The 15,891-nt window shown below is 41.6% G+C and overlaps 1 protein-coding gene across 8 annotated transcripts in view; it reads right to left on the bottom strand.

The window, feature by feature from the left end:
- inpp4b (inositol polyphosphate-4-phosphatase type II B) overlaps window positions 1-15,891 on the bottom strand; it is a 179,175-nt gene that overhangs the window by 81,789 nt on the left and 81,495 nt on the right. For all 8 annotated transcript variants that reach the window (XM_053622037.1, XM_053622043.1, XM_053622038.1 and 5 more), the window contains one exon: window positions 832-940. In XM_053622037.1, the coding sequence (XP_053478012.1) occupies window positions 832-940 (109 nt within the window). The remainder of the gene's footprint in view (window positions 1-831; window positions 941-15,891) is intronic.

Below are 15,891 nucleotides of genomic sequence, written 5' to 3' on the forward strand. Positions count from 1 at the left end.
GCAGTTTGTGAAATATTCAAACCAGCCCAATGGTAAAAGTCATCGAGATCAGATTTTCCCTCATTCTGATGTTTGATGTGAACATTAACTACGGCTCTTGACTTGCATCTGCATTATTCTACGCGTTGGGCTGCTGCCACATGATTGGCTGTTTGGATATCTGCATGAATGAGTAGGTGTACAGATGTTTCTATTAAAGGGGTGACTCAGTGTGTCCACATACATTGAAGGATAAATGATTTAATTTAGCAATAATAATAATAATAATAATAATAATATTATAACGACTTACGCCAGAACCAGTCCCAGAAGCACAGACACACCCTTTCCCTGGTGCACAACTGACATTTGCATATCAGAACAATTTAAGCTATTATCATTTCCATCATTTGCCCGTCATGTGTCCAAACCTAGCTTAGATTTTCCAGGAAACTATTTAGCTCACACCCAACTTCTGCACTCAGATAGCTTCGCATTTCAAGGCACAGTATAACCACAAGCAATAAATTCTCAGAGATAAATATGAAATACATACAACTTTGTTTTTAGTATGCAGCAAACCCATAGTGCGGCTGAACAGAGATCTGCGAAGAGCTCTCAGCCTTCTGTACACACGCAGCTTTCCTCTTCAGAGCAGATTAACACGGCACGTTCCTACGCATGCGCACACTCACGTGCATGCACACACACACACGTCCTTAAGTTTGTAAAGAGCTTGATTAATCTTAGTGGCTCTTGAGCGGCTGACACACAGACTAATCCAGTCCGTGTTAGAACCAGCCCAGTGCTCTGCGTTTAGCATAACAGCCTCTGTGTGCGAGAGTGGGTTACCTTTTGGTGTGTGTCAGTGGCAATGTGGTCCACACCACCATCCTCAATCTCTCCCATCCTCAGGCGAGACACCACCACCGTCCCCACAGCTGCCGAATCATCTGCCGTCCTGAAAAACACAAAAGAACTACTTAAATTGTGTGTGTGTGTGTGTGTTAGAGTTTTGTTCCACCTCTGACCATGTTCATGTCGGCTTTGACAGTGTTCAGACAGCTGTGTTCCTCATATTAGAAACTAATAAGTTATCTAACCCTCTGCAGTGAAGGGGGAATCCGAGTCTCAGAGGTGGGTTGCTGGAAATGAGGAAAAATGAACTGCAGCCATGGAAGCAAACAGACTCCAATTACTCTGATTGATTGGTTTTAAATGGTCTGCACCTTTATAGGAGCTAATTAAGCTGTGTACTGCTCGTGCCGAAGCTACTGGATCTCCTTAGATAATACCGGGCTTTCAAGGGAAGTGTGATAGAGTGTTGTAGGGGTAGAAAATCGTTAGGATAAAGTGTGATGGCTCTTGTGATTGCTTTAGTCATTAAAACCATACGTATCATTAAACACATTGTCATGAGAATTTGTTGAAGATTGAATCACTTGCCGAGCCAGATGCAAATCCAAAGCTCTGTATTTCATTTCTTTACCTTACAGGAGTGCACATATTTATATAAAAAAAATAAATAAATAATAAAAAAAACTGCAGTCAGGACACATTTAGGCCAAGTCCCAAGCTTCACTATACAGTGTGTGCTCACTACAGTGAGGACTGTATAATATCACACTACTGCTGAATTTTCAATTCTGCTTGGTCAGAAAGTGTCGATTAATTTTATATAACAGCAGCTCTGTCACTGTGGATACATGGAACACTGTGCATTAGAGGAACACACCATGCATGAGATGCCAGTCTACTGCAAGGCACCATACACATTCTCATTCACACCTAGGAGCAATCTAGGGCAGTTTCAGATCTGTACATCTGTGCTTTGTTCCAAAACGGGGACTTAAATGGTCCCAATGTTGTGTTTTCTCCTCGGCCCAGTTCGCTTTCACAAGGCAACATTTCAAATAGTACCAAAATGTGTTATTATTATTATTATTATTATTATTATTATTATTATTATTATTTCCTTCATTTTAATCAAGAAGGTTTCATGGAGATAGTACAATCTCTTCTTCCAGGAAGTCCTGGTCAAGATGGCAGCACATTTAAGTTTTACAAGTACACACATAAAGATAAAGAAGAAGAAGAAGAAAAAAAAACATATGCAAGTTCATATAAAAAAAAGAGAAAGGTTAGGCAAGTTTATACGCAAAAAAAAAAAAACAACCCAAAAAACATACGCAAGTTTATGCAAGTCACATGTGAGTAAACTGTCCTCTCATTGGTCAGAGTGACACCTGTTTATTTTCTGGGGTTCCGCCCATAGCGGTCATCCATAAAGATGGATAGACATCATTATTGTGACTTTCTTTTTAGCAGAAGTTATTAAAATGTCTAATTTTGAGCAGAAATCGTTATTTGACAGAGCGATTAAAGCCCGTCTCCCCGAGGCGCTCGCTAAACACCGTGTAAACCTCGGTGTATTTATCTGTTTTTGAAAGCTGTTCGGAAATATGTTCGTCAGACCAAATTTCAATGAGGCATTTTAATGGCATTTTACCTCATCTTTGGTCTAAGTTAAACAAGCATACATTTTACGCAACGTAGTTCCCATAGCTATAGCATTGCTATACAGGTTGGTTCGTTGGGTCGGATTGCTTTCTCACCAAAGGAGTCTGCCATCCACTGGAAATACATCCGAGAGGAATAATAAAATCTTATCTGAATAATATTGTTGGATGAAAAAGTTTTGGAGTCTGTTTTTTTTTTTTTTGGACATAATGCAGCACAATAACCGTTCTATAAATGGGAAGCATTTTTCAGACTCGCCAGTGCAGCGGGGACAGCAATAGTGCTTTAAAAGGAGATAAAAAGGTACAATGTGGCTTTATCCATCTCTACTAGTCCCATAGGGAGAGCAAAGTGGCTGATAGATTGAAAGCAGCAGATACCACGACGCCGCCATCCCTCAACAGGACATACAAAGAGGACTTGAACACATCCATTCACCCAGCTTCCCTCACTACAGTCCTGTTGCTCCTGACTTTGAGAAAATGCCCTCTACTACACCTCCTCAGTAAGAGTTTGGAGGGGCTGGAGATTGCTATATATCACATTTTAAACTCGTCACAGTGTCATAGGCTGATACGCTGCAGGATGCCTCCGGTTCTTGGGACTGCAGTAGCGGCACGATTGAAATCTCATGTGAAAGCCTCAGGCAGAGGCAGCTGATGGCTTGTTTAGATAACTGATATGTGTTTTTGAAAGAAGTTAAGGATGAAGAAATAGTATCAGATACTTGCAATGGTAATATGGGAGTATATAGAGGTCTTTCCACTTTCGACCCCTCATTCTCCAAGTCTTTTAGAGAGAGAGAGGTACTAATTAAGGATGTGTGTTAAGGAGTTTTTGTTTGGAATGATTAGCAGTGGCCTGACTCAGGTTTTTCATGGCCAAATCAAGCTGCTCTGAGCGTTTTTTTTTTTTTTTTTTTTTTCCATACAGAGAAAGCCGACAGTCGTGATTGACCTTAAATTAACTTTGCAGCTCGGCTGAGTTGCGCTCCTCCTCCGCACGGCGCTTGAGGCAGATTGCCCGCCTGCACGCTTCCCCAGCACAAATCTAATTGGCCCCGGGCCCCTTTATGACAAGAGTTAATCAGAGAGCTTTGTTAAAGTGACAAAAAGAATGAGAGCTTGGTGCGACTCGTGAATAATTCGGGAAACAGTTACTTAGTGGACAAGTGGTTAGTGTCAAGCGGCTTTTTTTTTTTTTCTGCACAACTTCACGCCATTGTTTTAGGAAGGCTTTCATGCAAATCAAACTCTGATGTGTTTACCTCTTAGTGAGGTTAATTTGGAAGCGCATAAACACGGCAATCATGCTTAGGTGCGGATTAAAAAAACAACTGTCCGTGTGAGCCGTCGCTAAAATGACTCAGCCCAGCTGCAGAAAGAAAATGCAGGGGTATTATTGATTACGTTTGCATGGACAGCAGTAATCTAATTAGTGACCTTATTCTGAATAAGACAATATTTTGATTAAGGTGTTTACATGAGTCGCTTTTAGAATATTCCTTTCATGTTCCCATTTTACGTGTTATAGAACATAGAGCGATTAACAGCACACGTCATTACGTCACCGCGCCACGCCGTCCGACGTTCCCTCCAGAATTTCACGTATCATACAGTTGGTCTTCGTTATGGTACCGTGTACAGTTTTGGGTGTTTTTATTTTAATTTTTACGAACGCTTCAAGTGCAGTTAATTATTTGTCATGCTGTACGTGCAAATAGACGACTGCTTGAAGCCGTGGGCCGCGTCCCAAACCGCGTACTTCATACTATATAATAGATCAGATACATGTATTTCTCCTACTATATAGCAGGTAAGTACGCGGTTTCGGACGCAGCCGTGCTCTCTTGTTTGCCGTCAAACGGTTGAGCGCTGCCGTGTGTGTACGTGTCCTGTCTCAAAATGCGGTGAAAACTCTCACACGACGTTAATAGTGTGATTAAGGTGTGTACATGTCTGTAACGCACGTCGATAATGTGACTAAAACAGGAATACTCCACACGTCTTAATTCCATCTGTGTTTACTTCGAGTATGACTTTGATTGGATTAAGGTCATCAATAATCGCTGTTTACATGCTAGTTTCTTAATCAGAGTATCGTCTTAATCAGGTTAATATCGGACTATTGTTGTCCATGTAATGAACTGATATTTAAGATATAAAGATTACAATATAAATAATTTTTTTAAAGCCAGTACTGTCTCCATAGGTTCCATAGGCGTACTTATTATTTTCCATAATTCGCATTCCTGGTGATTGGACCAGAAAAAACGTACAAGGAACTGCTTGTTTCAGATGCATTTGGTGCAGCGATAAAGCGTAGACAAACTAGTCATATAAACTGTTAATTAGAGCTTTAAAAATAAATTAAAATACTAAAATTGCCCAATATCTCACACTCACAATCAGTCGATTTACAAACAAATATTTTAGGTCGCCGTTTACACTAATAGAAAAGGTTTTGATTTACATTGCTCGTAATATTTCTGCGCTCCTTCAAAAGCATATGAGTCTGCATGACTCAGGCGCATTAACTGTCTCTTTTAAATGCTGTCGAAGCATAGTTAGACGCAATTAGACAAATACATGTGACACCACAATATAAAACAGCCAAAGAAAAAATAAATAAATAAATACATAAATAAATACATAAATAAATAAATAATCTCTGTCTGCAGCCTCAACATGTCTGGAGAGCAGAGAATGGAAAAAAAAAAAAAAAAAATGCTAAAATCACCACACACACACACACACACACACACACACACACACACACACACACACAGAAATTGTCAAAGGGTGCTATGATTGGTCTTACAGTTAAGACATATAAATGGAAAGATCATGATTTAATTAAAAAGAACCAAATAAGCCCCTAACTTTAGCTCAGCTCACCAATATCGCAGTTGATTTACTTTTATTTCTTTTTATTTATTTATTTGTTTATTAAAAGATGTTCCCAAAAATGCAATTAACTGTGCAGCTCTACCGCACCACTGACATTTTTCTCAGAGACCCAGGTGTTGTGGAATGATGTTGTGGATCTTTTTTTCCTTTCATTGTCTTCCATAGGAACATCAGCTTCGAAAGACTGAACCGCGTTCATATGAATAAGCTAAAGTATTGTTGTCCATACAGCATATAAGGCTTTTACAGTGCTGCTAGCATGAAACCGAAATGTGACAAGGATGCTCTGGAGATCTGCAGCTTGTGATGGAGGAAGTCCGGTCCATAAATCAACCCTCCACCTTTAAGACTGCATCAGTTACTAAAAATGACCTCGATTTTGTCGGTTCACGTGGCTATAGAAAGATCCCAAAAAAGAAATATACTAAAAAAAAGAACGAAAGGAAAGAACTATGTTTAGCTCAGGTAGAATCTAAAACATCAGCACATGCATATTGTTGTGGATAAAAAATGTCATAAAATAAACATAAGGGAGACCTAGCATCCAGCAAAGGGGAGAAGAAGAAAAGACGGGCACCTAGACACATAGAAGCGGGATTAGGCGGACATTGACAAATTGGAATTACACTTTAAAGATCTTTAAGAGCAGTAGTAGTCAAAAAAGTCAAAAAGAGGTATACGAGCTGAGCTGAGGAGGGCTAATACACACACACACACGCTCGTACAGTCAAGGGCGGACAAGTAGACACAACATACACACACACTCTCTCTTTCTCATACACACACATGAATAACTTTAATAATATCTTATAGTAATAGAGAAACTCTCTATAAAAAACAGAATAGTAGGATATGCAGGACAGTAGAACTGTAATGATATTAAGAAGTTGCAAAGCAATGCCATCACAGCATTTTCCGTTGACATAAGAAGAAAACTCGAGCTTTTAAAGTAAAAGGTTCTGCATTAAACCTCTCACGGCTTCTGAAGTCCAGCCTTCGGCCCATTTAAACTTCTAACTCGAGTCATGACTCAAGAGTCTGAGTTTACAAATTAAGTCCTGCATCGTAGATGACCAAAGCACAGGCCGTGTTGACACAAGATTAAATAGAAACCTGCTGTTTGAAAGCCAAGGGATGATGAAATATTATAATCAGCATCTTGTCCACACTTGTACAGAGTCTGAGCAGCAGAGATGGTAGGTATAGAAGTGTAGCTATACAGAAGAATATATAAAATATGTCTTTGGCTCAACTAATTAACCATGAGCAATTTTAAAATACTTTAAAATAACTGTATTTCAATTAATTACAATTAAGTCGACATCGCTTGAGGCTCATCGTACGCACGTGCTTGCGATATTGCTCCTTTTTGCTCTGGGTGAGAACAGTCATTTTCTCCTCCAGTATTATTCCTGTACCCACTCTTCATGACTTTAACATCCAATTTAATCGATGGCCTATTGGGTAGCACGTTTGCCTTACACCTCCATGGTTGGGGGTTGGAATCCTTCCTACGCCATGTGTGCATGGAGTTTGCATGTCCTCCCCATGCTTCGGGGGTTTCCTCCGGTTTCCTCCCCCAGTTCAAAGACATGCATTTCCAAATTGTTTGTAGTGTATGTGCGATTTTGCCCTGCGATGGGTTGGTACCCCGTCCAGGGTGTCCCCTGCCTTGGGCCCCCCGAGTTCACTGGGATAGGCTCCAGGCTCCTCGCGACCCTGTGTAGGATAAGCGATACGGAAAATAGATGGATGGATGGATGGATGGGTTACATCAAGGTGTCTATATCTATAGCTTTAAAAAAAAATAAAAAAGGAAAAAAAGGAAAAAAAAAAGAAAGAAAAAAACTCATACTAAAACCACAGATTCATTTGGATTCTGGGAATATTCCCAGAACTGAGAGGGTTGGAGTGTGTTCATTTGGCATATGCTGTGTGAATACAATATGTACACACACACACACACACACACACACACATTCGTGCATTAGACTTTGATTCAGAAAAGGAGGTTGGAGAACCAGACACACACACACACAAAAACCCTTTATACTCATCTACTGTGCAAAGAACAGTTTATGAAAGAGAAGAACAATCCAGTTCACTAAAATCACAATGGGATGACCAACAAAACAGGAACAACTTGTTTTTTGTTGTTGGTTTGTGAGGGAAAGCCAAAATGGTATGACAAAGACAACTGACCAGTAGTGACAGTTACCTCTCTACAGTACTAATATATGAAGGACAGAATGAAGGCATGGAGGGATAGAGACATATACACATCTTAATGGAAAAAAGAAATCCAAAATCGTCTTTTTTTTTTTGTTGGTATTTTCACTCCTACTGGTTCCCATCTCGAGAAAAGAATCTGACAATTCTAACACAACGACTCGTGAAAATAGGTGTTAGTTTTAGAGTTTCGATATATATATATATATATATATATATATATATATATATATATATATATATATATATATATATATATATAGCTGAAGGCATTTACTTTGGCATTTACTTTGCTGGGAGTGGAAGAGAAATACAGTGTAGTCTGCGGCTATTTTAAGGAAAAGACAGGCATTTGTGGGGCAGAAAAATATCTTGATACAATCTTTAAAATGATTCAGCATCTATGGACAGATCTCAATAATCCGATTTAAAATAAAATAAAATAAAATGAAACTAATGCAACGTGACGCACGTCATGATCAAAACAAAATGTCTAGATCAGCTGGGTGGTTACATTAAAAAGTTTGCGTGGACATAAAAATAAATCAACAGAAAGAACTGGACTGTGTGCTCTGCCATTCTGGCTCATCAGAGAACCCTTGAGCAAGTGACAACACATCCATATAATTCAGAAAAGGCAAAGCGAATGACTGGGTCCGTTGCAAGTTTGCATCCCTACACTGTTGTTGAAACCCGGGGCTTTCCCTCACTGACGCACATGCTGGAAGTAGAGCGTTTTAATTTAGAAGTTAAAAGTAAAAAGTGGTTGCACATTTTTTTTTTTTTTTTAAAAAGGCATCAAGACTTTCCCCATTATCTGAATTGTTATTTCAGCTTTTATTTATACAACCATCTGTCAAAGGTTTGGCGAAATCTTTCTTTTTCTTTGTAATTTTCAGAATAATATTTGATTTTATGGTCCCCGGCCACACTTCAAAGCTGTACTAAAGATGTTTGGAGAAGCAGAATGAATGCAACCCTAACCTAATTTCCATCCACCACATCTGCTCTAGATTGCTGTACTGAGCAGGTTTCCTTGTACTGAGAAACGAACGCTAAACTTGTTTCCTCAAATCTTACTCACAATGGAAGCTTAAAGGAATAATGTTTAAAATAAAAAGAAAAGATCATTCATTCATCTTCCATACCGCTTATCCTACACAGTGTTGTGGTGGAGCCTGGAGCCTATCCCAGGGAACTCGGGGCACAAGCCTGGAGTCTATCCCAGGGAACTCGGCGCACAAGCCTGAAGCCTATCTCACTGAACTCGGGGCACAAGCCTGGAGTCTATCCCAGGGAACTCGGAGCACAAGCTGAAGTCTATCCCAGGGAACTCGGGGCACAAGCCTGGAGCCTATCCCAGGGAACTCGGAGCACAAGCCTGAAGTCTATCCCAGGGAACTCGGCGCACAAGCCTGAAGCCTATCTCAGGGAACTCGGGGCACAAGCCTGGAGTCTATCCCAGGGAACTCGGAGCACAAGCTGAAGTCTATCCCAGGGAACTCGGGGCACAAGCCTGGAGCCTATCCCAGGGAACTCGGAACACAAGCCTGAAGTCTATCCCAGGGAACTCTAGGCACAAGCCTGGAGCCTATCCCAGGGAACTCGGGGCACAAGCCTGGAGCCTATCCCAGGGAACTCGGAGCACAAGCCTGGAGCCTATCCCAGGGAACTCGGAGCACAAGCCTGGAGCCTATCCCAGGGAACTCTAGGCACGAGCCTGGAGTCTATCCCAGGGAACTCGGGGCACAAGCCTGAAGTCTATCCCAGGGAACTCGGGGCACATGGCGGCGGACACCCTGGACGGGGTGCCAACCCATCGCAGGGCACAATCACACACTAAAGACAATTTGGAAATGCCCATCAGCCTACAGCACATGTCTTTGGACTGTGGGAGGAAACTGGAGTACCCGGAGGAAACCCCCGAAGCATGGGGAGAACATGCAAGCTCCATACACACAGGGCAAAGGCGGGAATCAAACCCCCAAACCAGAGGTGTGAGGCAACAGTTCTAACCACTAAGTCACCGTGCCCCCATAAACATGATCATATAATGAAAATTTCAAACTTACAAAGCTATTAGAATAAAATAAAACGTATCAAAGCTGCTCTAATATCATTCTATCCAGCTTTCTGACGAAGGAGCATTAAACATTTACGCTTTTCCTGAAGAAAACATGCTCCAGCAGCACCCTATAACTTCATCTCCTTTCCATACAAGTACAAAGTCCCATCTCTGAAAGATAACTTACTGTACAAAGACGTGTAGCTTAATTTACAAATACCTTTGACTGAATTATTGGATTCATTAAAGCTTTCTTCAACAGGGGTGTCCAATGTTCTCCACAAAGGGCCGGTGTCGGTGGAGGTTTTCAGTCCAATCAATCCAATTCCTGCTGTTTAGTTAGTCTTAGTTAGATCTTGGCTTAGAATAGACTCAGACTCAATGCATGTTTACATTAAGCACAGTTTTCAGTAGAGAAAAAGGCTCAAGTACAGAGAAATGTGTCGTAATTCTTGTTTGTTGTAAGTGCAAAACAGAGGCGTCCCTGAACTGGACGGTTGGTATGATGGTGGTGTGTTATGGGTGTGTACTAGATACTATCCAAAAGCAGCGCTCAGGGATTCTGCAGAGAAAAAGACATTAGCGCTTTTTCTTCTCTCCATATCTGTCTAACCTGTTCTGCCTTCATCTCTCAGACCTGCTCCCTTGGTCTTTCCCAGACCTCTCAGTGGGGCATTGACGTGAAGGCACTCCATACGTCTCTGTGGCGGGTCTGGCTTCTCATTCTTGACCTAGATAAAAGCCGGACAGGGCTAAATATAGCAAGCGGCTTATTGAGGACAAATGTTATGATACGTCCATGATGATGCTGAAATGTACACCAGTATAGGAGCAAGGAACTGTTCTGCCTCTTTTTTTACTGCTTTTTCCTCATGACTAGGCAAAAAAATAAAATCTTAGCTTGTTTTTTTTTTTTTTTTTTTTTTGGCGACTCAATCATTGCCACATCACCGTAGGCTCTGTTAAGAAACAGGGAGGCTATGGATTGCCAAGAGACGAGTGAGACAGATGGAAGCTTTGGATAAATTCCAGGATTTTCTAAACACATACACACACACAAACATAGGCTGTAGATCACTTCTTATCCACTCTCTATTTTCACTCTCACCCGTATGACATTGCTGAGCCTCCACTGCAGTCAGAACCCATGTAGCACGTGGGCGATAGGGCAAAGGTCTTCCTGCTCATTAGGCGTGATTAAGGAGAGGACATGATCTGGGCTTCTGAAACCGCTTTCTCAGCTGCTTTGCTGTCTGATCCTGTCTTCATCTATTTATGCTTGACGATAGGAGCTGCTCAGGCCTGTGTCTTCTGACATTAGATTCGAGGTGAGTGAGAAGTCAATAAGAATAATCAAACGGCCTGTCAGGCATCTGATGGCTATTTAATTGAAGGTGATGTACTCACTAAATGAACTGACCACACCGGTGCTTATGATAATAGAACAAGTGTGTGCTTTGTGTCTGGGAGTAGTCTACCATAAGGTCAAGCGCAGTGTTTTCCACGATTCAACACCCCCCGAGTCCACAATCAGCTGGTTACCAGGACCTTTAAGATTGAGTTGCCTGGGTTAAACGATTAAAAGCATTAAAAGTATGAAGTGATGATCAAATTCTGGTTATAGTACCATTTAAAGTCAGGAGTGATAAGAGGCACTGTGAATACAAAATGTCTAATCACAAACTACTATTACTGCTAATAGTGGATTATTTCCTATAACAGCTCACATTACAGTGCTTTATTCCTCTTATACTACAGCAATTTGCCATGATTACAACTTCCATCCATCCATCCATCTATTTTCCATACTACTTATCCTACACAGGATTGCAGGGAGTCTGGAGTCTATCCCAGGGAACTCTGGGCACAAGTTGGGAGACACCCTGGATGGGGTGCCAACCCATCACAGGGCACAATCACACACACATTCACTCACTGCTGACAATTTGGAAATACCAATCAGCCTACAACTCACATCTTTTTCGACTGGGGGAGGAAAGTGGAGTACCCAGAGGAAACCCCCGAAGCACGTGGAGAACATGCAAACTCCACGAACATAGGGCAGAGGCAGGATTGAAACCCCCAACCGTGGAGGTGCGGGGCAAATGTGCTAACCACTAAGCCACCGGGTCCAATACTACTATCACTGACTGTTTAATCACATTACATACTTTTCAAATTCATTGATAGTTATGTTCAACGTTATGAAACAACCGCAAAAAACAGGTTAGTTCCTGTTGATGCTTACATCGTAGTCACTATAAACAGTTGCTCCCTCACCAGACTCCCTTTTTACTGTCTCTTGCTTTACACCAGATGTAACAGGACTTCTGTCTTCCAAGCAGTTCCACTTTCGACTCATCAGTCCACAGATCATTCTCCCAAAAAGTTTGAGGATCATCAAGGTGTGTTTTGGCAACATTCAGATGAGCTTTAATGTTCTTCTGGGTTGGCAGTGGTTTTCACCTCTCCACTCTTCCATGGCTGCCATTTTTACCCAGTGTCTTTCTGATAGTGGAGACATGAACAGTGACCTTTATTGATGTAAGAGAGGCCTGTAGGTCCTTTGATGTTGTCCTTGGCTCTTCTGTGACTTCCTGGATGAGTCGTTGCTGTGCTCTTTGATGAATTTTGGAAGGTCGGCCACTTCTGGGAAGGTTCACTACTGTGCCGGGTTTTTCCATTTGGAAATGTGTCCATAATGGCTCTCACTGTGGTTCTTTGGAGTCCCAGAGCCTTTGAAATAGCTTTGTAACCCTTCCCAGACTGATGTATTTCAATCACCTTCTTCCTCATCTTTTCTGGAATTTCTTTGGCACAGCGTGTTACTGGGTAAGACCTTTTAACCAATTCCATGCTGTTGAAAAAGTTCTATTTAAGTGTTGATTTGATTGAACAGGGTTTGCAGTAATCAGGCCTGGTTGTGTCTAGTCCAGCTCGATTAATCGATGAAATAATCGTCCGATTAACTGATGATCAAAATAATCGTAAGTTGCAGCCATACTGGTATACATAGGCTGGGGGCAAATACTTTTTCAACGCACTGTATGCTATGGCATAAGCAAACTTAAAGAATTCATCATTATAGTTTTCTAGGTCGGTTGAACAAATCTCTTCAGTTTTAGGAACAATACAGCAATATAGTAATGTCAACATGCTGTTACTCATTTTGTGCCTCAGAACTTTGTCCGACACACAATTTGGTGGCGCGAAGAATAAAATACAGTACGTCAGGGATATGACAATGTCCGATGCTTATCCGGTGTCTCAGGCCGGTATCTGATCAGTGTACTTTTATCTGGAGTGTTACACAAAACCTAAATCTCTCTCTGATCACTTGTGGATTAGAATAAACAAATAAACAAGCGCAGATGCCAGTCCATCTCTCCAACTCATACCTGGTGCAGAACCATAATGAGCTGCTTCTGGTTATCTTTCTGGCAGGTGTATTTGCATGCACACACACGCACACACACACACACACACACACACACACACACACATATATATATATATATATATATATATATATATATATATATATATATATATATATATATATATGCACACACACACACATATTAAAATACTTCACTCTTTCAGATTTTCTCTTCTTCCCCTATTAGCCACCCTTCTATGTGAATATAAGTAGTCCTCTCTCACGTTCTTTCTCCCTCCCTCAGCATCAGGACCCGGGGTTTTTAGCTAAATTGCTTTTCAGAGAGCAGGCCGTGGCCTTCTGTCTTTTATTTTCATAAAGCATCATTACGCGTTGTGCGTTGTGGTCGGGATCCAGGCAGCCAGAGGATGCATTCAAACGACGAGCGCCGATCGCTGACAACAAAATAAAAGAAGCAGGTGCAAACAGCGGGTCGGACTCAAACCACAAGCCCAATTCGACACAAAGATCATCCTGTATTATTATGTAAAACTGACAGACAGACAGGCTGTTGGGAATATTAGAATATAACCGGGAGGTAACTTGATAGCTGAAAGGAAGGAAGGCTGGTTCTGATACAGAGAGAGCGAGTTTTGTGGGATTTTATAGAACGCCTCACACTGGGAACATCCTCAGCAGAAGCAATTTGTTGGAAACAAGTAATGTTTTCACACTTCATCAATCCAGGCTTCTGTTATCACGTAATCGACACGGCAAAACCTCCAGCGATAAATTAACTCTTTCAAATAAGGCTGGTGTGATTAAACAGCGTGCGCAGGAGACTAGTTTGGCGATGTAATTAAAATCGACACTGATTCTGCTGTGTGATTTCGTTAATTTGATGTTGAATTAATCTTTCACCAAGCTCTCTTTTGTTAATAAGATGAAATGTGCACTGTTTGTTTGGCTAACACCATTACTATTGAGTTCTAGCTCATTAGTGATGATTTTGAGTCCGGGATCCACTTGGCCTAAATACTTGAATCTGTTCAGCTTACCATCTTTCACAATTAATGATATATGTTTAAATGCTGTTGACATTAGTTTTTTTTAAAAAAAACTTTATTTCAAGCCTAATCAATTGCTCCAGTGAAGCCTTTGTGGTAAAGCTGCTTGCAAATGGTGGTTCAAATTCTGACTCGGGCCTGTGTGCACAGAGTTTGCATGTCCTCCTCGTGCTTTGGGGGTTTCCTCTGGGTACTCTGGATTCCTCCCCCGGTCCAAAGACATGCGTTGTAGACTGATTGGCATTTCCAGTGTGTGAATGTGTGTGCGATTGTGCCCTTCCAAGGTGTCCCCTGCCTTGTGCCCTGCGTTCCCTGGGATAGGCTGTAGGCTCCCCACAACCCTGTGTATGATAACCAGAATGGAAAATGGATGGATGACTTCTCTCCAGTTTAATAAGGCGTTCCAGCTCCTTCGCTGACCATAACAACCCACCATCATGGAACAGGAAGCAAAGTGACAAGTTGAATCAATCATGTCAGTCAGCATGCAGCACTGTGAGCAAAGCTTCCATACCTGCTGCGGTTCACGCCACGGTTTAGTGGAAGCCCCAAAACCCACTGCTTTCTTGAGGACCAAGGACCAGTTCTCTGCAATACTCCTGGGCGCGAAAACTGTTTTCACACTCCAACAAACGTGCCAAACTCTCGGGACAAACAGGCCCGAGTCTGGAAAAAAAACTCAATTTTGAAAACCAATGACTTGAGGCACGAACTGGACTTACATGCTTATGGGACCTAGACTTCAATTCGGGCTTGAAAGGTTTAACTGCATCTCACACGCTCTTGTGCAAACATGCAAACAGGCCTTGGCATAGATGATTAAGATGACTGATTCTTTCGCGTAAAGGTGGGATTAGTCATTTTTAAGTCAATACTGGCCAATTTTTTTGTACTACTTGGTGAAGTTCGCGTCACATTCCAGCAGATTTAATAAAAGAAGTTCCCAGATGAGAAACTCCAGTCTCTGCAGCGCCACTGGCTTTGTAAATGGAAGAAAGACAAATGATGTGGACGAGCTACATCAACCAGTTAGGACAAGAATACATGTACACCTGCCTGTTAATCATGTTGGCTGTCTTTTCAAACTCTTGCCCTAGCACTCAGGTATGTGTGATTGGAGGGAGCACTGATATGAGGGCGTGGGCCAGAGAAGGATCTTTAGAGCGATGCTACAGAAGAGCCGTTTTTGTACATGTCTAACTCCATCTGTTTATTATTTTTACACAATATCTTTCCCGTTTTTTGCTCCTTCCATCCATCTATCTCTTTTCTTCTGTAAATAAACCATGATTCTTCCATCAGTCCATGATTCTTTAACCACTTGTAGTTGTCGCTACAATAATTATTTCCCACCACAAAGAACTTTGGTATCTTTTGTTATGTTATCACGCTAAAGCACCGATTCCCACCCTTGTGTTTGAAGTGTGTACAGTATTTTTCAAATTGAGTTTCATAACAGCTTGAGTATATAGCTTGTAGTGCAGTGTATACAGCATGGTAGTGTTGCTACCTCACATCTCCAAGTAACTTGATACTGGGGCAGTGGTGGCTTGAAAGTTAAGGCTCTGGGTTACTGATCGGAAGGTCGGGGGTTCAAGCATCGGCGCTGCCAAGCTGCCACTGTTGGGCCCTTGAGCAAGGCCCTTAACCCTCTCTGCTCCAGGGGGTGCTGTATCATGCCTGACCCTGAACTCTGACCCCAACTTCCTGGCATGCTGGCGTATGCGAAGAAAAGAATTTCAC

Source organism: Ictalurus furcatus, chromosome 3 (genome assembly GCF_023375685.1).
Source record: "Ictalurus furcatus strain D&B chromosome 3, Billie_1.0, whole genome shotgun sequence".
Classification (NCBI taxonomy): domain Eukaryota; kingdom Metazoa; phylum Chordata; class Actinopteri; order Siluriformes; family Ictaluridae; genus Ictalurus; species Ictalurus furcatus.